Source organism: Osmerus mordax, chromosome 9, assembly GCF_038355195.1.
Source record: "Osmerus mordax isolate fOsmMor3 chromosome 9, fOsmMor3.pri, whole genome shotgun sequence".
Lineage (NCBI taxonomy): Eukaryota > Metazoa > Chordata > Actinopteri > Osmeriformes > Osmeridae > Osmerus > Osmerus mordax.
The window spans coordinates 757,748-781,219 of NC_090058.1; the positions used below are offsets into that span (position 1 = coordinate 757,748).

The 23,472-nt window shown below is 52.0% G+C and overlaps 1 protein-coding gene across 1 annotated transcript; it reads right to left on the bottom strand.

Annotated features, from left to right (window-relative positions):
• Positions 1–1,956: 1,956 nt before the first annotated feature.
• Positions 1,957–12,039, bottom strand: bmf1 (BCL2 modifying factor 1). The gene is made up of 4 exons (XM_067243825.1): positions 11,918–12,039; positions 9,853–10,043; positions 7,561–7,739; positions 1,957–2,319 (listed from the first exon to the last, which is right to left on the bottom strand). Exons 2-4 carry the CDS (start codon positions 10,016–10,018, stop codon positions 2,221–2,223), a joined length of 444 nt encoding a protein of 147 aa, XP_067099926.1. The 5' UTR covers positions 10,019–10,043; positions 11,918–12,039; the 3' UTR covers positions 1,957–2,220.
• Positions 12,040–23,472: the final 11,433 nt, after the last annotated feature.

The following is a 23,472-nucleotide window of genomic DNA, read 5'->3' on the forward strand; positions in this document are numbered from 1 at the left end:
GTTTGCAGGGGGAGGAGCCTGTATGTGGGGGGAGGGGCCTGTCTGTAGCTGAGTGTCTCGAGATAAGGAGGAGGAAGGGGGAAGGGGGAGGCCTGGAGGAGGAACAGGAGGAGCAAGAGCAGGAGGAGGAGACCACAGGGAGACTAGTCAGAAGCTAGGATAACTGGCTCAGCGTTCAGGATCTGCAGGAAACAACATTGAAGAGGAAAATTCAGCTCTTCTCCCTTCCTATTCCCTGTCTGGGGTCAGCCCTGAGCTCTCCTCAGCACCTGTCCCTGCGCTCCAGACCCCAGGGGGCGCACGCTACCTGCCAGAACACATGGGAGACCGCATTCACCATCCAGAGAGTGAATTCTGGTTCTCAAGGATTTGAAGGCTAAGATGTTCTGTGTCCCTGAGAGATAAGCATGTGTAGGATCCTAAACACGGAGGAAGCTCTGATCACATGGGGACGGCTTAGCAGACCTGACGGGATGAATCAGCAGGCTCCTGCTGTGGACTGCTCCTTCAACAAAACATCAAATATACAACAAACAGCATCTTCAAGAAAAGAATCAGTGTCTTCAAACGTTCAAACATATTCAGGTTTCAACAATAATTACAGTCTTTTTCTCACAAGGAGTTTCGTCGAATTGCAGAGAATGGCTCTCAGGTCAACTGGGTTCAAAACCAACAGTGGTCATTTCTACCTAGAGGACAACAGACGCTAGCAGGGCGCCCTGTAGGTGGAGGGCGCCCTGCAGGTGGAGGGTGGGGCAGGTTGAACATATCCTGAGAAGAGAACAAACTTGTTTCGCAGGAGGGTCTGTACAGTATTGCTTTGGTGTTCAGAGTTTATGTGGGTCCTGAAAACACAGCACATCCAGAGAATCTAGAAAATGTTTGTCTGTTTCATCCAATGTTTGGCGTTTGCTCATGGTCCAGATTCACTATTCAGTCACTCAGTCCACCGGGGTAGGTCTTCAGAGTAGGAGAAAACACATTGTGTACAATCACGCCATGAGAAAACGGACACAGTTCAAACCTTCATTGGTTGACGAGGTTGTCTTGGTGGTTGTCTGCTCTGAGCACCAGTCCTAGTGCAAACAGTGGCTCCACAGCTCCACTTCAAGGGCATCTCAGAACTGACTGAGGAGAAACAGCGCCTCTGCACCCTGGGGTCTCCAGGCAGATGTGTCTCTCAGCAGCTTGAAATGCCTAACAACACATTGCACATAGGTGCACAGATGTCATAATCATCTTTTTAACTGCCCGAGAAGCATTCAGAATGAAAGATATCCAAGTGACTGGAGGAGCAGACTTTTTTTTGAAACTCCGAGGAGCAGAACAAGTTGAGGTGCAAACTGCTTTGTTCAGAAAAAAACGACCTCTTTGGGAGTTAGTAGGTTGTCATGTTGACCCGTAACCCACGAGGAGTCCCCTCCCCTGAGCCCCTCCCCTTGGCATCGCTCGCTGTCTGACTGCTCTCCAGCAGGCAGACGCTTTGTGGCGGGAGATATAGATAGATATTGATAAGGCATTCCCAGGCCAGCGGAGGAGTTCCAGACGTATACACAGGTGTATAAACGGAAGTGCAAACAATAAGATTCAACAAGAACAACCTACTGTACAAAAATGTAAATCACACATTTACCAAAACATCAACATTGTCCTGAAGAATCTCGTGATACAACATGGCAACTTCTCGGGAGAAAGAAATTATGTAAAAATGACAAAGCAACATTGTTTGTAAAAGGGCTGCTGTCTCCGCCAGCGGATACTGAGCTTCAGTCTCCTCAGACCCTGGGCGATGAGGCACGGCCATCTGGAGTCCAGTCTGGGGAGGAGAGATGGGGGCTGGAGTCCTAATCTGACTGGAGAGATGGGGGGCTGTAGTCCTAATATGAGTGGAGATATGGGGGCTGTAGTCCTAATCTGACTGGAGAGATGGGGGTTGTAGTCCTCATCTGAGTGGAGAGATGGAGGATGTAGTTCTCGTCTGAGTGGAGAGATGCATGATGTAGTCCTCATCTGAGTGGAGAGATGGAGGTTGTAGTCCTCATCTGAGTGGAGAGATGCAGGATGTAGTCCTCATCTGAGTGGGGAGATGGGGGCTGTAGTCCTCTGAGTGGAGAGATGGGGGCTGTAGTCCTCTGAGTGGAGAGATGGGGGTTGTAGTCCTCTGAGTGGGGAGATGGGGGCTGTAGTCCTCTGAGTGGAGAGATGGGGGTTGTAGTCCTCTCACCTCCGTCCCCTGGGGTCTCTCTCCAGCAGCAGGGAGAGGAGGGCTGAGGCCATGCGCCACCACACAGCTCCCTGGTTCCTTTGGTTTCTGTGGTACTGCAACACAGACAGCCACAGATGAGGCCGACAGTCATGAAACACTTAAAAAACAGAAGCTGCTCAGGTGGCTGGAGTATTTTGATTTAGAAAATGTTTATGTCCTCCAAGAGGCAATTTGTTGTGCAGGACAGAACACAAGCTGAGTGTCCTCCGCACTACTCGTTAGGGTGCTCCTCTTAGGCTCTACTGGCTCACTGCTAACTACCCCTCTTAGGAGTCCGCTCTACTGGCTCACTGCTAACTAACTCTCTCTCTCTCTATCTATCTGGAGAGCCAACAGGATTGCGTGTGTTCTGGGGGAATAATGTTATCTGGACCATTGAGAGGGGGAGATAAGATAATTGTGGTAAATAGGATTTAGGAGCTTTGAGGAGGGAGGGAGAGGGGTTGAGTGTGTGTGTCTAGGAGAAGCGTACAGTAGCTCTGCCCTGCAGACTCAACAGCTTTGTCCACAGACGAAACGCAGACGCTGCCTGGTCTGATAGAACTGTCGCTATGTTCAGACGCAGGCTATAAACCAGAGAAGAGCTGGAGCACACAACCAGATAAGCTTTTGGAACAATGCTGCTGAGTGCACGGTTTCATCCACAGCAACATCCAACTGTTTGTGTAGCTCTACGTATCTGACAGGGAAGATTAGATCGTTGGTGTTGACAAGTGTGGAGGCAGTGTCTGGGTCTCAGTCTCAACGCCAGTCTGTTCACCAGCGGCCTGGCACTGTAATGACATGCTCCCCTTCAGAGGAGGATGGAATGTTGGTCCCGCCCGCGACGCTCGCTAACTGGGTCCCGCCTCAGCCCGCTCGCTAACTGGGTCCCACCTGAGCCCGCTCGCTAACTGGGTCCCGCACACTTCAGTCTCCACTGTTGCTCTTCAAAGGTAAACACCGGAGGAGGGTGGAAGGAGTGGCTGTGGGCTGTTTGTCTGCCGGGAACGCTGATAGAACCTGTTTTCTGTTGTAATGAAGATCTAAACCTGGCCAGAGGTTGTGTGCTTGAGTACACAACATCAGACAGTGCTTCGTGAAAACATTGTTATCCACAACACTGATTTGCTCACCTGTGCTTGCAGGTCACGAACACCATTGCTTAGTACAGCATCTGTCTGTCAATGAGTACACCTGAACTGCTCAACTCCCACTGCAGATAGGAGGCCTACTGTGTCAGTGTGTGTGTGTGCGTGTGTGTGTGTGTGTGTGTGTGTGTGTGAGTGAGAATAAAGATTAGTATGACAGAAAATAGAGGGAGGGGCCTAGATTAGAATGTGATCTACTCATCTCTAGATTATCCTGATTTACACCAAACAGTCAGTACAGTACTACAGTATCACAGACAGCGTTAAGAGTTTATCACACTGATATCAGCTGTTCTAACCTCAGCGACACGCCTCTAGTGCCACACTGGCTTCTGACAAGAGAAACAGAAATGGCCTTTTGTCTTTTCTTCTCCAACTAGAGAGCGAGAGAGAGCGAGGGTGGGGGGGAGCGAGAGAACAGAGAGGGGAGAGAGAGAGAGAGTAGAGAGAAAACAGAAAGAGAGAGAGAGAGAGAGAGAGAGAGAGAGGTGCGGGTATGTCTGTCTAGCTGTACAGTCATGAGTCATGCTACCAACTGTCAAACAGGAGCTTTATATCTTAGCACTAGATAGCAGAGGAGAGGAGAGCTGATGCAATGTGTCGTCAACCTCAGCCTGGTGTCTGTCTGCCTGTCTGCCTGCCTGTCTGCCTGCCTGTCTGCCTGCCTGCCTGCCTGCCTGTCTGCCTGTCTGCCTGTCTGCCTGCCTGTCTGCCTGTCTGCCTGTCTGCCTGCCTGTCTGCCTGTCTGCCTGTCTGCCTGTCTGCCTGTCTGCCTGCTGCTCCCTGGATACCCCTTATCTGCCCCCGACCAGCCTGCTGCCCTCACTGGCCTGCTGCCCTCAAAGGCCTGCTGCCCACACCGGCCTGCTGCCCTCACCGGCCTGCTGCCCTCACCGGCCTGCTGCCCTCACCGGCCTGCTGCCCTCACCGGCCTGCTGCCCTGACCAGCCTGCTGCCCTCACCGGCCTGCTGCCCTCACCGGCCTGCTGCCCTGACCAGCCTGCTGCCCTCACCGGCCTGCTGCCCTCACCGGCCTGCTGCCCTGACCAGCCTGCTGCCCTCACTGGCCTGCTGCCCTCACCGGCCTGCTGCCCTGACCAGCCTGCTGCCCTCACCGGCATGCTGCCCACACTGGCCTGCTGCCCACACTGGCCTGCTGCCCACACCAGCTGGGTTGCATACCCAGTCAAGAAGAATAGCAAAGGTAGAGAAGCAGCAGAAGAGATCAACTTGTCCACTGCTAAACTGCCCCTGCCCCCTCCCTCCCTCCTACTGAAGAGAAAAGGAGCCTCTGGAGGAACAGAGTAGAGATAAGGACTGACACATGCACCCAGACACACACAAACACACACACACCAAGCACTTCACTCAACACACTGGTGAGCTCCACCAGGAGCAGGGAGTATGAAGAGGTGTGTAACCCTGCAGACAGGCCCATCAGGACTGTCACCCTGTCTCTGACGGCAGGGAGCCTCCAGCCACACCCTCCTCCAGGAGACTCCTCTCCTCCAGCTCAGCTCTGCTCTCCTCCAGCCCTCCTCTCCTCTCCTCCAGCCCTCCTCTCCTCTAGCCCTCCTCTCCTCCAGCCCTCCTCTCCTCCAGCCCTCCTCTCCTCTCTTCCGGCTCTGCTCTCCTCCAGCCCTCCTCTCCTCTCCTCCAGCCCTCCTCTCCTCTAGCCCTCCTCTCCTCCAGCCCTCCTCTCCTCCAGCCCTCCTCTCCTCCAGCCCTCCTCTCCTCTCTTCCGGCTCTGCTCTCCTCTCCTCCGGCCCTGCTCTCCTCTCCTCCGGCCCTCCTCTCCTCTCCTCCGGCCCTCCTCTCCTCTCCTCCGGCCCTCCTCTCCTCTCCTCCGGCCCTGCCCTCCTCTCCTCCGGCCCTGCTCTCCTCTCCTCCGGCCCTGCTCTCCTCTCCTCCGGCCCTCCTCTCCTCTCCTCCGGCCCTCCTCTCCTCTCCTCCGGCCCTGCTCTCCTCTCCTCCAGCCCTCCTCTCCTTCAGCCCTGCTCTCCTCTAGTCCAGATATTTATCTGTCAGCACCATCCCTCCCTCTCCTGCACTCAGGCAGCCTAACTGCCCAACACACACACACAGACACACACAGAGGCAAGAGGCTGGCAGAAGTGTGAAGGGGCCTGCTGTAGACTTTACACAACCTGAACACTGAGGCAGGAGAAGCAGCCCTGGGCCAACAGACCAGACAGACTTAACCCACACACCCTCTCTCTCTCTATACTCTCCTCTCCTCTTCTCTCTACTTTCCTCTCTCTACTCCTATCCTCTCTCTACTCCTATCCTCTCTCTACTCCTATCCTCTCTACTCCTATCCTCTCTACTCCTATCCTCTCTCTCTCTCTCTCTCTACTCTTCTCTCACCCACACAACCCCTGGGTTCTAAATTTACTAGTAAGGCATTATTAAATAATCTGTGTTAAACGGATCCTGGTTTTGTGAGTGTATGTGTGTGTGTTGAATATCTTAGCACCTTTAGAATATGACATCACCCACAAGGCCTCCTCCCTTTGCTGGTCATGGTGTGTGTGTGTGCGTGTGAGGGTGTGTGTGTGTGTGTGTTTATTCAGCTACAGAGACAGAGAGCCACTTCCTCCTCCAGCCTGGTCTGTGGGCTGAACAGCAGTGTTCCAGATAACACAGTAACCAGCAGCCTGTCTGAGTGTCAAACACACGAGGCCTCAATAGCTCCCGACTGCCAACCCTAACCCTGCCAACCCTAACCCTGCTAACCCTGCCAACCCTAACCCTGCTAACCCTGCTAACCCTGCTAACCCTGCTAACCCTGCTAACCATAACCCTGCCAACCCTAACCCTGCTAACCCTGCTAACCCTGCTAACCCTAACCCTGCCAACCCTAACCCTGCTAACCCTGCTAACCCTGCCAACCCTAACCCTGCTAACCCTAACCCTGCCAACCCTAACCCTGCTAACCCTGCTAACCCTGCCAACCCTAACCCTGCTAACCCTAACCCTGCCAACCCTAACCCTGCTAACCCTAACCCTGCTAACCCTAACCCTGCTAACCCTGCTAACCCTAACCCTGCTAACCCTGCTAACCCTAACCCTGCTAACCCTGCTAACCCTAACCCTGCTAACCCTGCTAACCCTGCTAACCCTGCTAACCCTGCTAACCCTGCTAACCCTGCCAACCCTAACCCTGCTAACCCTGCTAACCCTGCCAACCCTAACCCTGCTAACCCTGCTAACCCTGCTAACCCTAACCCTGCTAACCCTGCCAACCCTAACCCTGCTAACATTTACATTTAGTCATTTAGCAGACGCTCTTATCCAGAGCGACTTACAGTAAGTACAGGGACATTCCCCCGAGGCAAGTAGGGTGAAGTGCCTTGCCCAAGGACACAACGTCATTGGACACGGCCGGGAATCGAACCAGCGACCTTCTGATTACTAGCCCAATTCTAACCGTTCAGCCACCTGACTCCCACCTGCTAACCCTGCCAACCCTGCCAACCCTAACCCGGATAACCCTGACCCTAACCGCGCTAATCCTAACCCTGCCAACCGTAACCCGGATAAGCCTGATCCTAACCCCGCTAACCTAACCCTGCTAACCCTAACCCTGGGGGGAAATCACTCACACCAGAGAACTCAACCAGAAGTGGCTTGTATCTATAAAAGAGATTGGGCTAAACACTCTTGATTCTAACTGGACGGATCTCTGCTCAGCTCTGACGGCCCCTCAGGCAGTGGGGGGCACCATGTTTACCAAGTCCTGCACTTCTGCTTTCTCAGGGTGGAAGATTGTGTGTGTGTGTCCTTACATGTGTGTCTTTGTTTGTATGTCTGCTTTTGTTTGAACTTGTTTTCTCTGGCTGTGGTGTTCATAGTGACATGGCCTCAGAGGGGTGAACCCTGGTGTCAGCCTGACCAGAGGGGGGCCGCGTACCCCCTCCACCTCTGCCCCAGGAGAGAGGCAGCAGGAGGAAACGGAGGGAAGACTGAGGGAGGGGGGGGTGGGAGGCAGAAGGAAATAAACAGGAAGAGCAGGCGGGGGAGGGGAGTGGCTGAGGCTGGCAGAAGGGGGTTGGACAGGGGCTGAGGGGGGGGCGGGGGAGGGGGGGGAGGGGTGGTAGGGGGGGGAAGGGTGGTAGGGGTAGAGGGGGAGGGGAGAAGGGGGAGGTGAGCGTCTCCGCTCACCATGTGTAGGTGCTCCTGGTGGAACTGGTCTCCGATCAGCTGGAGCTTGTGTCCGACGCGAGCCTCCATGCTGTCCTGCTGCAGCTCCATGTCTCCAGGCCCCTCCTCCCCCCGCCCGGCCGCCGGGGCGACCACACGCTCGGAGTGCGCTGGGAAGTGCAGACGAAACCCTGCGTTGCCTGTGGCAACAACAACAAACACGTCACGTCTGGTCCTGAGCACGCACAGACACACTGAGACACACTGTGATACACTGGGCACACCCAGACACACTGTGATACACTGGGCACACCCAGACACACTGTGACACACTGGGCATGCTCAGACACAATGAGACACACTGGGCATGCTCAGACACACTGAGACACACTGGGCACGCTCAGACACTGTGACACACTGGGCACGCTCAGACACACTGTGACACACTGGGCATGCTCAGACACACTGAGACACACTGGGCACGCTCAGACACTGTGACACACTGGGCATGCTCAGACACACTGAGACACACTGGGCACGCTCAGACACTGTGACACACTGGGCATGCTCAGACACACTGAGACACACTGGGCACGCTCAGACACACTGTGACACACTGGGCACGCTCAGACACACTGACACACTGGGCACGCTCAGACACACTGTGACACACTGGGCATGCTCAGACACACTGAGACACACTGGGCACGCTCAGAAACACTGGGCACGCTCAGACACACTGAGACACACTGGGCACGCTCAGACACACTGAGACACACTGGGCACGCTCAGACACACTGAGACACACTGGGCACGCTCAGACACACTGAGACACACTGGGCATGCTCAGACACACTGTGACACACTGGGCATGCTCAGACACACTGAGACACACTGGGCATGCTCAGACACACTGTGACACACTGGGCATACTCAGACACACTGTGACACACTGGGCACGCTCAGACACACTGAGCACGCTCAGACACTTCCTCTTCTCTGCCCTCACACAGCTCAGTTCTCATGGGCTGCCCCGTCGCCAGGTTGTATCATGTCAGGGGTTATACAACCCTTCCAGGCCATCACACTAAACCCCAGCTAAGATGTGCTGTCCTCACTGGCAGGCCTGAGTAGCAGCACCAGGTGCTGTTTGGAAGAGAGATGACTGTGAGGCATGCTTCCTGTAGGGGAACCTGGACCCACAGCAGCACCACTAGCGCTGAGAGACCAGGAACAGGTCAGACAGACCGGGTGAGAGACAGACAGGATGAAAGCCAGACAGGGTGAGAGACAGGTGTGTTTTCCAGGGACAGACCGGGTGAGAGACAGGTGTGTTTTCCAGGGACAGACAGGATGAAAGCCAGACAGGGTGAGAGACAGGTGTGTTTTCCAGGGACAGACAGGGTGAGACACAGGTGTTTCCAGGGACAGACAGGGTGAGACACAGGTGTGTTTTCCAGGGACAGACAGGGTGAGACACAGGTGTGTTTTCCAGGGACAGACAGGGTGAGACACAGGTGTTTTCAGGGACAGACAGGTGTTTCAGGTGCGGTCTGTCCTCACGTCCCTGTAGAACAGCGTCAGCCAGGCGCCTGCTGCATGTCACAGCAGCTGGTTACACACACTCTCATACTCACACACACGTACACTCACACACACTTCGGGCCATAAACCTAGTGCGGCCGGACTTCCAGGCGCCAGGCCTGCTGACACTGAGCCTAGCTGCTTCTCACAGCAGCCCTCTGGCTGACACTGAGCCTAGCTGCTTCTCACAGCAGCCCTCTGGCTGTTTGATAGGCCATCTCAGGTCAGCACATCCACACCTGTTTTCAGCTCAATGTGTCCCATGCTGCTCACTTCTAGTGAGCTACATGGTGTGTATGTGAGTGTGTGTGTTGGTGCGTGTATGTGTGTGTTTCAATGTGAGTGTGTGTGTGTGAGTTTCCATGCGTGTGAGTGTGTGCGAGAGTTTTTTGTGTGCGTTTCCATGTGTGTGAATGTGTGAGTTTGTGCGTGTGTGTGTTTCCATGTGTGTGAATGTGTGAGTTTGTGCGTGTGTGTGTGTTTCCATGTGTGTGAATGTGTGAGTTTGTGCGTGTGTGTGTGTTTCCATGTGTGTGAATTTGTGAGTTTGTGCGTGTGTGTGTTTCCATGTGTGTGAATGTGTGAGTTTGTGCGTGTGTGTGTTTCCATGTGTGTGAATGTGTGAGTTTGTGCGTGTGTGTGTGTTTCCATGTGTGTGAATGTGTGAGTTTGTGCGTGGGTGTGTTTCCATGCGTGTGAGTTTGTGCGTGTGAGTGAGTGCAGCCTCACCGTAGAACAGAGGTCTTGGCTGGTCTGAGCAGGGCAGCATCCCGCGGGGACTCTCCAGGGCGGGGCCAGGTGTCTGGGTACCCCGGTGTTCGTACTTTACCTCCCTGAAAATGGTGCGCCAGGAAAGCGAGTCTGGCTCAAACACATCGTCCTCCTCATCATCCATACGGGGGTGCTGTTCTCTGGACGCCCTGTGGGGACAGGAAGAGCAAACAGGTGTTCAGACAAAATCCCCTTGAGATGAGAGGTGTTAGCAGACCGGCTAGTCTGTCATTACCTGCACACAGGACAGGATGGAAAAGGTTTCCCATGTAGGTCAAGACACTGACCCTAATGTGGACAAGACAAGAGAGCCTGAGTCTGAGGAGTTTACATAAAGGAGTTTACAGAAAGGTAATTTTTTAAGCACTAACTACAGTATCATTAAAGACTACCTATCTGATCTATAATAACGGGCTGTACAAGAGCTCAACCGCAGCCGTGGACGAGCTGTGGAACCCAAAACGGACAAAGGTCTGCCTCAGTTTGTGGTGAACAAACACAGTGCTGATTTAGACAAATGGCTGTGCTCAGCTCCTAACAGTGATAAAACCACACTGTGGCCGCAGCCTCGCTGACTAAATGTACCTAAATGGAGGGTTAGAAAAGCGAGGAGAAGTTAGAGGCAGTGTCTCTATCTCACTCCTCATCCACACAGCCCTTGGTCCTAACTAGCCCCAAGACACAGGGAGTAACAGAAAACTGGCTAAGTGGCTAATGCTAATGACTACCATAAACACTTTGCAAACCGAAAAAATAGACCTGGGGCTAATTTAGGAGACCATTACTCGACCATTTAAATCTATAAAAAGTTTCACCACAACATATATTTTCCTCTTGACAATCGCTAAAAATGGATCCTTAAATGTTAACCGTGTAATGTTCAGTACCTCCCATATTTCTGGGGAATCAAATCAAGCAGTAATCTCTGAAGAATCCCACTCCAACATCACCACCACTAAAGGACTATGAATGATATAGTGGGTCAAACAGTTATCAAAATACTGAAATGGAAGAAGCCTTGTAAACTCACTCCAAACTCACCATCAGTCCTATAATGCAGGGTTAGACTGTTACCACACTTCCAAATGAGTGTCCCCAGCCAACAGATAATGACAGCCTCGGGAGAACACTAGCCGCTCTCGCTGCTCCTGTCAGCCTGCCAGCAACATAGAAGTTTCCTCCCGCCAGCAGCATAGAGGCTCCGTCTCCCCGGGCGCTATCAAGCCTGCCTCGCTGCACTCGTGCTAAGCTCTGAGTGTAAAACCACGTAATGCTTTGTTTTGACAAGAACATGGAAGTTGCAAAAAAAAAAAAATCAGGAGATATATTGAGGGATGTTACTACGCCCCAGCTCTGCCGCAGCCCAGTGACTGGCTCTAGGCTGGTATCAGCAGAGCCCTCGGCTGTAGAACCGACTCGTCCTCACAACACATCGCTCTCCTACTGACTCTCTCACACACTAACGTATGCGCTAATTAACATGCAAGCAAAACGCAGAATGGGAGCAACTCCATTTGTAAACATGTGAATGGGGTTGCCGGGCTGTTATCTGGCGTCATTAAAGTCGTGTCTAAAAAGCAATGATACTGAAGCTAACTATCGAGATTTTAAACTAACTGCCGAGTCAGTTTGATTGGTGTAGGAGACAAATAAATTGCCGACCCTACACAATACAACACTTATCTGTTACAAATGTCAGCCATCCACAAAAGGACACAGGATCGTAGCCTCGTAGGCTACTTTGCGGGCGACACCGCCGATATAGACGGTCTGCAGTCTGGAGACACTGCGAACCGCGGGCGATTGCGTCAAAGATTGTGGCTTTATTGATGTTTAAACAGACTGAGTCTTTTTACGCAGGACACCCTGCGTAAAAAGATGTATTAGCCTAGTTGTAAATTTTCAGAGAATTAACATAACAAAAGACAACTGATAACGTTTTTCGTTAAAATTGTAGGCAAAAATTACATCTAAATATATATGACGCGCGCGCAGCACGAGAAGTTATTTAATAGGAACTCACCTCAATATTATGTTAATTATAAGTCGTCGTTTGTTCTGACAAAATGTAGTGTTCCAGTCTTGAGCCAAATCAAGCGAAATTAGTCCGTATCACACAAAGACAACTTTCATTCTGTCTGTGAGACTAATGACAACACGCCGATTTCTTTTCGCAAACGTCAGCTCCGTAAGTCACTCCGCCTTTTCTGGGCGTGACGGAGGAACGCGCTTGTGTGTAGTTGTTAAAGACACACCGCCCTGCTGCTCTGCCACCGGAGGGCTGCCGTGCCCACAGTCTCTGCTTCTTTAAGACCTGAGGACGTTCAGTTCCTGCAACCTATGAGCGTGTTTGTTATGATCCCGCCTTCCATTCAGACACGTGGACGGGAAATTCCCGGTAGCACGAGACATGTTTTACTATGTCACTCAGCTGATCCGCTAAGTTGTGGCTCACACCGGCGTGCACGGAGGTTTGCAGAGTTTGTATGGTTTGAGCGCTGATAAAGGGATTGATTGAAGAGAGTTGCATTAAGAAGTAATTATGTGGCCCAGCACTTGTGCTTTGACCAGGATGTATTTCAAGACATCGGATACATTTGTCAGAATTAACTGTACTGTGTGATTTTCATATTTAGAATAGCGTTGGTGGGCTTGCTCTGGCAGCACCACTACATGTGTTTTAGAAAGGCATTCATCTGGCAAGGACGCATCAGAACATTATCACCCCAACCCTCCTCACCAAGCAATGTGGAGAGAGAGGAACAGACAGAGAAAAAAGTGGGAGAGCTAATGGGCTGGTATGGAGGGTGCTAGGCTGGTATGGAGGGTGCTAGGCTGGTATGGAGGGTGCTGGCTGGGCTGGTATGGAGGGTGCTGTGCTGGTATGGAGGGTGCTGGCTGGGCTGGTATGGAGGGTGCTGGGCTGGTATGGAGGGTGCTGGGCTGGTATGGAGGGTGCTGGCTAGGCTGGTATGGAGGGTGCTGGCTGGGCTGGTATGGAGGGTGCTGGGCTGGTATGGAGGGTGCTGGGCTGGTATGGAGGGTGCTGGCTAGGCTGGTATGGAGGGTGCTGGCTAGGCTGGTATGGAGGGTGCTGGCTGGGCTGGTATGGAGGGTGCTGGCTGGGCTGGAGGGTGCTGGGCTGGTATGGAGGGTGCTAGGCTGGTATGGAGGGTGCTGGCTGGGCTGGTATGGAGGGTGCTAGGCTGGTATGGAGGGTGCTGGCTGTGCTGGTATGGAGGGTGCTGGGCTGGTATGGAGGGTGCTAGGCTGGTATGGAGGGTGCTGGCTGGGCTGGTATGGAGGGTGCTGTGCTGGTATGGAGGGTGCTGGCTGGGCTGGTATGGAGGGTGCTGGGCTGGTATGGAGGGTGCTGGGCTGGTATGGAGGGTGCTGGCTAGGCTGGTATGGAGGGTGCTGGCTGGGCTGGTATGGAGGGTGCTGGGCTGGTATGGAGGGTGCTGGGCTGGTATGGAGGGTGCTGGCTAGGCTGGTATGGAGGGTGCTGGCTAGGCTGGTATGGAGGGTGCTGGCTGGGCTGGTATGGAGGGTGCTGGCTGGGCTGGAGGGTGCTGGGCTGGTATGGAGGGTGCTAGGCTGGTATGGAGGGTGCTGGCTGGGCTGGTATGGAGGGTGCTGGCTAGGCTGGTATGGAGGGTGCTGGGCTGGTATGGAGGGTGCTGGCTGGGCTGGTATGGAGGGTGCTGGCTAGGCTGGTATGGAGGGTGCTAGGCTGGTATGGAGGGTGCTGGCTGGGCTGGTATGGAGGGTGCTGGCTAGGCTGGTATGGAGGGTGCTGGCTGGGCTGGTATGGAGGGTGCTGGCTGGGCTGGAGGGTGCTGGGCTGGTATGGAGGGTGCTAGGCTGGTATGGAGGGTGCTGGCTGGGCTGGTATGGAGGGTGCTGGCTAGGCTGGTATGGAGGGTGCTGGGCTGGTATGGAGGGTGCTGGCTGGGCTGGTATGGAGGGTGCTGGCTAGGCTGGTATGGAGGGTGCTGGCTGGGCTGGTATGGAGGGTGCTGGGCTGGTATGGAGGGTGCTGGCTAGGCTGGTATGGAGGGTGCTGGGCTGGTATGGAGGGTGCTAGGCTGGTATGGAGGGTGCTGGGCTGGTATGGAGGGTGCTGGCTAGGCTGGTATGGAGGGTGCTGGCTAGGCTGGTATGGAGGGTGCTGGCTGGGCTGGTATGGAGGGTGCTAGGCTGGTATGGAGGGTGCTGGGCTGGTATGGAGGGTGCTGGCTAGGCTGGTATGGAGGGTGCTGGCTAGGCTGGTATGGAGGGTGCTGGCTGGGCTGGTATGGAGGGTGCTGGGCTGGTATGGAGGGTGCTGGCTGGGCTGGTATGGAGGGTGCTGGGCTGGTATGGAGGGTGCTGGGCTGGTATGGAGGGTGCTGGCTGGGCTGGTATGGAGGGTGCTGGCTGTGCTGGAGGGTGCTGGGCTGGTATGGAGGGTGCTGGGCTGGTATGGAGGGTGCTGGCTGGGCTGGTATGGAGGGTGCTGGCTGTGCTGGAGGGTGCTGGGCTGGTATGGAGGGTGCTGGCTGGGCTGGTATGGAGGGTGCTGGGCTGGTATGGAGGGTGCTGGCTGGGCTGGTATGGAGGGTGCTGGGCTGGTATGGAGGGTGCTGGGCTGGTATGGAGGGTGCTGGCTGGGCTGGTATGGAGGGTGCTGGCTGTGCTGGAGGGTGCTGGGCTGGTATGGAGGGTGCTGGCTGGGCTGGTATGGAGGGTGCTGGCTGGGCTGGTATGGAGGGTGCTGGCTGGGCTGGAGGGTGCTGGGCTGGTATGGAGGGTGCTGGCTGGGCTGGTATGGAGGGTGCTGGCTGGGCTGGTATGGAGGGTGCTGGCTAGGCTGGTATGGAGGGTGCTGGCTGGGCTGGTATGGAGGGTGCTGGCTAGGCTGGTATGGAGGGTGCTGGCTAGGCTGGTATGGAGGGTGCTGGCTGGGCTGGTATGGAGGGTGCTGGCTAGGCTGGTATGGAGGGTGCTAGGCTGGTATGGAGGGTGCTGGGCTGGTATGGAGGGTGCTGGGCTGGTATGGAGGGTGCTGGGCTGGTATGGAGGGTGCTGGCTGGGCTGGTATGGAGGGTGCTGGCTAGGCTGGTATGGAGGGTGCTGGCTAGGCTGGTATGGAGGGTGCTGGCTGGGCTGGTATGGAGGGTGCTGGCTGGGCTGGTATGGAGGGTGCTGGGCTGGTATGGAGGGTGCTGGCTGGGCTGGTATGGAGGGTGCTGGCTGGGCTGGTATGGAGGGTGCTGGGCTGGTATGGAGGGTGCTGGGCTGGTATGGAGGGTGCTAGGCTGGTATGGAGGGTGCTAGGCTGGTATGGAGGGTGCTGGCTGGGCTGGTATGGAGGGTGCTGGCTGGGCTGGTATGGAGGGTGCTGGGCTGGTATGGAGGGTGCTGGGCTGGTATGGAGGGTGCTGGCTGGGCTGGTATGGAGGGTGCTGGGCTGGTATGGAGGGTGCTGGCTGTGCTGGTATGGAGGGTGCTGGCTGTGCTGGTATGGAGGGTGCTGGGCTGGTATGGAGGGTGCTGGCTGTGCTGGTATGGAGGGTGCTGGGCTGGTATGGAGGGTGCTGGGCTGGTATGGAGGGTGCTGGCTGTGCTGGTATGGAGGGTGCTAGGCTGGTATGGAGGGCACTGGGCAGGCAGGTGCAGAGTGGGTTCCTCCCTCATGGGTGCATCACTGATCAATAAACACTGTGACAGCTGAGGGTGACCCTGCATTCTCCCACACAACAGTCACCCTGCCCCCATCTCTCTCTCTCTCACACTCTATATGTCTCTCTCCCTCTGTCAGGTCTGTCCTGCTACAGTAGCTGTGTGAGAAGTCATGGGTCCCTGGTTTCTCTCTGCTTCTTTGCCGGGCCCTGGGTGCACCTGCAGCCTGTCTGGGGGTGGATTAGTTTCTCAGTGTGATATTGGAAACGTGATCATCCTCGCATGAGCGACCTCTAAAATAACAACGGCTTGGAGGAGAGGATGCACTGACGGTAAGCTCCTTTGTGCGGCAGGAAAACAAAATAGCTTTTCAATTTGCCACTTTAGAGTTCATTAATAGAGACAAGTCGCGCAGAACTGAAGTAATTACTACAAAAAAAGATAATTGCCCTTATATCACACTGAGTAGAATGTTATGTCACCCAATGCCTTTATTATGTCAGGATTGTCAAACAGCCTTTTTCACATGAGGTGATGAGGCTATGTGTGCTGGCATGTTTCCACATGAGTCATCAAGACCTAGACTGAGAAAGTAATCCCATAGTTTACAATGCTTTGTTTTCCTTTCTGTAAATGTTTTGAGGAAAGAGTTTATTGAAATAACCCTCCAGTATCACTGCCGTTATGATCTGTGTACACTTGTTTCCTCAGCAGCCTGTCACCAGGGGAAGTGCTACATGCAGATCCACTTAATACATTTCATACTTTAGACTCAATGATACTATTCGCCACAAACATGACTGGATACTTAGGAGTTCGCTTTATTTCTCTTATGATGAATTTCTTCATTTTATGATTATGAATATTTAATGGAGTATTTGACATCATAAACTACGGATTTGGTTGGGAGTGGTGTTATAAGGAGTGTTTACATCTTAGGAGCCCCATTCATATTTAATAACATGCAGTATGGCGGATGTCCAGTATCAGGGATTATGAGCAGCAGGGGTCCTGAGATGGCTTGGCAGAACAGCATCTCTTCTGTATCCAGGCTGTTCTCGGAAGCATTCTAATAACCCAGCCGTTTATCATTCAAATGTCTTTTTCAATCTCCATCATTTGTCTTGTGCTGACACGACCCATGCTGAGGCTGCTCCGGATCCCACACAGGGAGACGTGAGATTAGAATAAGGAAAAAAAAGTATTTCACACTGAGAACCAGCAGTAATTTGTTTGTACAGGCACTGAGTCGAATGTCTGTTGAGTTGAGAGGGCATCAGTGTGGTCGCTGGCGTGTGGTCGCTGGCGTGTGCTTGCGGCGTGGAGGAGCTGCAGAAACAAACAAGTTCCCTTCAACGCCAGGCAGGCATCACTTTCAGTTGCATCAGAATGCTCTTACTAAGAGAGACTGTGAGACACACACACACACCACACACAGCTGCGCACATCACATGCTCCACTTCCCAGGCAACCTCAAAGACCCATCCTCCCACTCGATATCTCTCTCCACACAATCACTCACAAACACACGTACACACACACACAGACTCCCACCACAACATCATCAGCATGTGAATCCTGCCTAGAAACTAGAAAGGGGCAGGAAGGGGGAGGGGGATTCCATGTTCTCTAATTGGACGTGTTCCATGGCAACCACGTCCTCACAGCCAGCCAGTCAGATGAGGAATGTGAGGACAGTGGAGACCCCGGTCAGGGAGCCTTGCTGACCTGGTAGAGAGGGGGCTGAACTAAGGCTGCTCCCCCGTCGTCTCGTCACTGTCACCGACTCTAGAGACCCCAGGGCCACTCTGGCTAGCCCTCCTGGTGTTTACACCCTTCCTTCTCCCTTTTACACACACACAGTCTTCTCATGGAATCTTCCTAGAAGTGTTGGTGCCACAGGGTCAAGATCGCTATCGCTAAACATCAACAATGTGAGACCAGCGTGAGGGGGACCAGGGACAACAGGAGGAGGTGTGTGACACACCAGGGCTCTGCTCCTGTAAACCATATGCTGGTTTAGCTTCAGGTCTGTTATTGGATCATCAAAGTGATCTGTTGTTTTTGCAAAGCTAAATGACCCGGAGACATGCTGCTCCTTTTCTCCTCACGTCCGGCTGCCTCTCATCCTAGAACATTAGCAGGGCAGAGGGGCTTGCTTAACACCCTGCCGTGAATGAAACTGTCCTGGAACGACAGGCAGAGGAGATAACAGAACAGAAGTATGACAGTCTAAGATTCATTGCGGCGTTGACTCTTCTATTTACTGGTTGTTTTTTTATCTGGCGGGGCGCGTGACAGCGTGTCTGTCAGAATCAGACATCTAGGAGAGGAGACAGAGATGACAAGGTGTGTGTGTCTACAGCCCCTTGCAGGTCCTCTCAGGTGAAGACAGAGTCAATTATGCAGCAGGTCAAGCACTGGGGAGGAGGGGTGTAGAATTTGCATCTGACCCCCCAGCTTTGTTCAGACAGAGAAATGTCTGAAGGTGAGGAGGACTCAGGACGGCCTCGTTATTAATGACATGTGATCCCTCCTCGGTAACAGAGATACGCAGACACAAACCACCATCGTTTTCCTCTGGTGAACAAACATCTTGCCGGCAGAGCCTCCCCCTTCACTGGACAAACAAACAAACAAACATAGTTCCCGAAAGATGAGTAAGCGCTTTACTGGAAGAATCTGTTTCAGGGTAAGAGTTCCTTCCTCCTAAAGGCCAATTGCAGAAGACAATCCAACACAATAAAAAAAGGCGACTTCCATGTTGTGTTCAAGTGATCCATCTGACTGTTTGTTTGGGTTCAAACTTTAGGTTGGCATAGATCACTCATATTTGTTGTTAGATAATCTCTATTTCATTCCCATGTAATCCATGAAGAATAACCAAGTGTTCTAGTTTACTGTAACAAGCAGCAATTGTCAAAAGGGCCTAATCTGAATGTCTGAATGCAAAGACTGAACCCAGGATGTACAATTCATAAACATAAACTGGTCAATCAGGGTGTGAATCACCTGACCTGAGGTCTGTCTAAGTCCATCTGTTTGAACAGTGGCCTTTCCATCGGTCACAGCTGATCCTGTCATCCTGGGTCCTCAGGCTCAAACACAAGACTGGGATTTACTGTCCTGGCTGCATGTGCAGCTATGTACATCCAGGAATTAGAGCTACTGTTGTTATGTTGTTGACGTGTAACCCTGGGATCTTTAACAAGCAGGCCACGCATGTAATGGCCCTGTGTCCATCCATCACAACATGACATGCAGGATATTAAACATGTGAAAACATAATATTCTGGAGACAATGTTTGAACAAACTCTACATCCTTATTGAGACGTTACATGATGCTTTACCCTGACGGTCATTTCTGTTCTCTAGTCAGTGGATTTTTTTATGCACACTGAGGATGTGAGACTTGAGACCTCTCTACCAGCTCAGAGAGCGCTGACCTTTACCTGAACTGGTTATCTTCCCCTCAGGTGTCTGTCAGCTGTGTGTGTGTACCGTGGCTCACCACACATCACACACATTCAAGTCCACACCTCGGGTGATGCTTTCATCTTTAGTGAGAAGAATCTACAACTGCAGACTCTGCTGTCCACAGTTAGAAGTTCTGCCTCCAGAGAGCTGCCTGGGCCAGTGCTTAACCACACAACGGATAAACTAGCTGCTTTAGGGATTCTAAGCATCATTTGATGAGATCATGAGTGTGTGAGGAAAGCTGCTTTCATCTGTTTGATCCTATGAAGTTTTGACACACACACACATACACGCGCAAGCAAGCAGCAGAGATGACTGTGGGAGAGTTGACCGGTGACCCTGCCTCTACAAAGACACCCTGTTTAATCTGCTGCACACATTAAAGTCTGGCCGCCTAAAAGCAGGCATGTTCAAACAGATGTGGACATGACTGTCTCTCTCTATCCCGCGTGCTCGTTCTTTCTTTTCCCTCCCTCTCTCTCTGAAGGGAGAGAACACAGCTCAGAGGAGGAGAGGAGGAACAGTATGGAGACCGCACGCTACGAATGAGTCAATCTCACACCAGGGTTAGGACAACACAAAGAGCCCTCAAACCACACAGCAAGTCTCCCTCTCACACATAAAGGACTTTCCCCCGTACAATATCCACTGAAGGATCCCACTGCTCCTCAAAAGCCTTGAAGTGCCAAGAGCTTTTGAATTTTTTTAATGTTATCTTACTCTCGCAATCCTATTCTTGAAGTCATCAAGTAGTTTTGTAGTTTTACAACTTTATTGTTCCATAATTTATTGGAGCGCTGTGATACATCTATCTGTGATCATCAGTCATTCCACATGAATCCATCTGCAGGGTACCTGCAAACCACTGGCAGAGCGTTACTGTGGTAATCAGACAAGTGTTTGTTTCTGTGGGGCTTAATTACCTGCGGGTGGTTTAAAGTGGGCCTGGCTCGATCCCGGCTAGGAGCCGACGGCGCGACAAGCCAGCCTGTGTGGAGAAGCAGCACCAAAGGCATCCATCAGCAGCTGCTAATTACACAGCCCCGGGGAGCCTCAGGATCCTGTTTCTGCTGCAGCCACTAAACACTTAGCATCCATATTTAATCAAACCTCATTATCTCACTACAATGTAGGAAGCAGCCCTACCCTTACCTGATACCAGACATGGTCGACACACACACACACACACACACACAGAAAGAAAATCACACACGCCACCACCTAAAGACAGAGACAACGACAGCCAGACACATCAGCACAGCCCTCCAGCTGGCACACACACACACGCATCCACATACACACACTTCCCAAAAGTCTGTCTAGAAGTGACTCAAACCTTTGATGTGTAGATGTTCCGCAATTTTTGCTTTCTCAGATCCTCTGGTCAGACCTCGTTCTGGTTCAAACAGCAGCACAGCCAACATGAGGTTAAGCCTTTATCCACACAACAACGGCAGGTTTGTTGCTGGGTTATCAGCTTAGAGGCAGCTTGATGTCATTCTCTCAAGTCAAGGCTGTTGTATGTTGGACATCAAATATGACTTAGATCAGACCACCTGGCCATGTTATGGTCAGGGGAGACAATCACCACAATATCACAGCCAGTAGCAGTGGGATTTAGCTACTGTCAAATCATTTCAGTGAGATGATTGTGTGTCTGTTTAGGTGTGTATGTGTGCAAGTGCATGTGTGTGTATGTCATGTGTATACAAGGGCACATGTCAGTGTGTGTGTTGCGCACATGTGTGTTTGTGTATGTGTGTGCAAGGGCATGTGTGTGTGTGTTTACAGTACGTACTAGGGGAGATCAGTGAGAGTTAAGGGCCAGCTGGAGAGCTCCAGCCCTCTGCCAGAACATAACTGACATGCTTGAGCAAGCCCTTTCAAGACCTGGTCCCAACAATTTGTACTTACACTGGCCCGGATCATTATCCAGCGCTTGTCATTCCAGCGCAAGGCCTCCAGCCAGCTGTAACCTGAGCCACAGCTGAAACATTCAGGAGCTATTAAACAAAAACACTCCAAACTCACCTGTCTCGTACCTGTGAATGAAGGTGTAGACCCAACCTCACATGGATGCTTTCTCCATCTTCATGGGAGGAATTTCTGTACTTGGGAACACTCATAACAAACAAGCCAAACATGTAAAGACCCCAGTCAGATATGTATTGTATTTTAATCCTGAATGATACAGTGGAATTGAAAAGCAAACTTCTCACCATCCAGGTATTAGTCTGTTCCTCTACAGCAGGGTTGGTGTAGCCACGTCCTGACTCTCAGAGGTCCTGTCACCTGTCCAAACTTTGTAAGCAGAATTTATCATCATCATCATCGACACTTGCAAGTCCCAGTGAATCATGAGCCGTTTCGTCAGTCACATTGGCATGATGCAGACTCACTCTAAATGTTTTAGAAGGTACGTGCATAAAGCGTGGTGCTTTATGTCACCATTAGGCCTCCGTACGTCCTGGCCCCGGCCACACAGGCCCAACTGTAAACAAGGCATTTAGGAGTCATCTGACCCCTAGCAGGGACAGGTAATCAGGCGGTGACCTCAGAAACAGCAGTTTCTCCTTTCCTGCCCATGGCACAAACACACCCTCCCAGGGAAAGTGTGCACACCTGTCCTGTGCTCCCACCACACACACCATGTACACAAACACAGCGGCTGTTCACACCAAACCACATACACAACAAACTACACACCCACGTGCACAAAACTTCCCACGTACACCTTCGCACCATGACAACACGTTCATGATGTCATGATTTACTCATGTTTGATCTTCAGTGTAACCTTTTCATTATTCATCTCTATCAGTTTCAAATAATGGTTATATCATTGTGACCAAAATCTAAGTGAGCTGTTGATGAAAACCTGGAGAGCCAGTGTAACAGAATACACTGAGGCGTCACAAGGTATAACCCTGAATTATTCATCCAAGAGAAACACCAGCGATAGAAAATCAATCATTCAATCCCATGCACATACAGTCTTCTGAAATATTAGCTGGGTAAGAACACCATACATCAGTCCATGGATGCCTCTTAATGTATATTCCATTAAATATTTACAGGCAGTCATGATGAGCTGTGGGTGTGAGCTCCACTGTCCCGGGACTCCGAGTCTGGCTGATATACAGGTCTCTGGTACACTGACCTCATGTGTGTGTGTGTGTGTGTGTGTGAGAGAGAGAGAGAGAGAGGGGGGGGGGGGGGGGAGGGAGAGAGAGAGAAAAAGGGGGAGGGAGAGAGAGAGAAAGGGGGAGGGAGAGGGATAAAAGAAAGAGAAAAACTATAAATGTCTTCACAGTATGTTTGTGCAAAAATGTGTGTTTCTGTGTGTGTGTTTCTGTGTGTGTGTGTGTGAGTGCGTGAGTGTGTGTGAGGAGGGGTCACTCCATCCACTCCACCCGCTGCTCCGCATGGTGAGTGTGTGTGAGTGTGAGTGAGTGTGTGAGTGAGTGTGTGAGTGTGTGAGTGTGTGTGAGTGTGTGAGTGAGTGTGTGAGTGAGTGTGTGAGTGTGTGTGTGTGTGTGTGTGAGTGTGTGAGTGAGTGTGTGAGTGTGTGAGTGTGTGTGTGTGTGTGAGTGTGTGAGTGTGAGTGTGTGTGAGTGTGTGTGTGTGTGAGTGTGTGAGTGTGAGTGTGTGTGTGTGTTGTGGTGGCAGACTGAAGGGGTCACGTGAGAGCTGACCTCCAGGCAGAGTTACGTGACCCCCCTTGTGGGCAGAGATGAAGTCAGATTCTCTAATACACGGAAAACAAAAGTGCTGTCAGTCAGTCTGGACAAGACCTCACCAGCAGCAGCACAGGAGAATTCCAACAGACCCAGCAACTGTCTGCTGGGCACTTATGGAGTATTGATGATGAAACTGTGGGTTTTACAGTGCTCCTAATGGCCATTAGCTAAGTGTTGACAAAGAAACATTTGACTTCCTTTATAGATACCAAACCATTATGTACTCAGACAAATATGAGACTTCTAAATTCTTTTTAACATGTCGTACAGTAATGGCCACAAACATGCGGCTCTCAGTGTTTTAACACAGCAGAGACGAGTCTACAGCAGGTAAACAACCTCTTCAGGGATCTGAATGTGTAAAGAGTCTCTATGCAGCATGTTGGACATTATGATACCATATAGATCCATGTATGGACCTGATAGGTTAAAAGCCACGTTGCAAACAGCTTAACCTCATCCTGCTTAGTCTCCTCTCTCTGTCCTGAGGAGGATGGAGCTCACTGATTGGCCAGTAGATTGAATCCCAGCAAAACCTTGATAATCAGTTTAATCACTTTAACACCTAGCTCAACGAAAACAGTTTGATAACAAAGCGATTTTAAAAAGAAAAACTAGGATATATTTTCTACAATATTTTGTACCTTCACCCTGGAATACCCCATCTTCCTCCCCCATTGAGGTCCTGTATATACT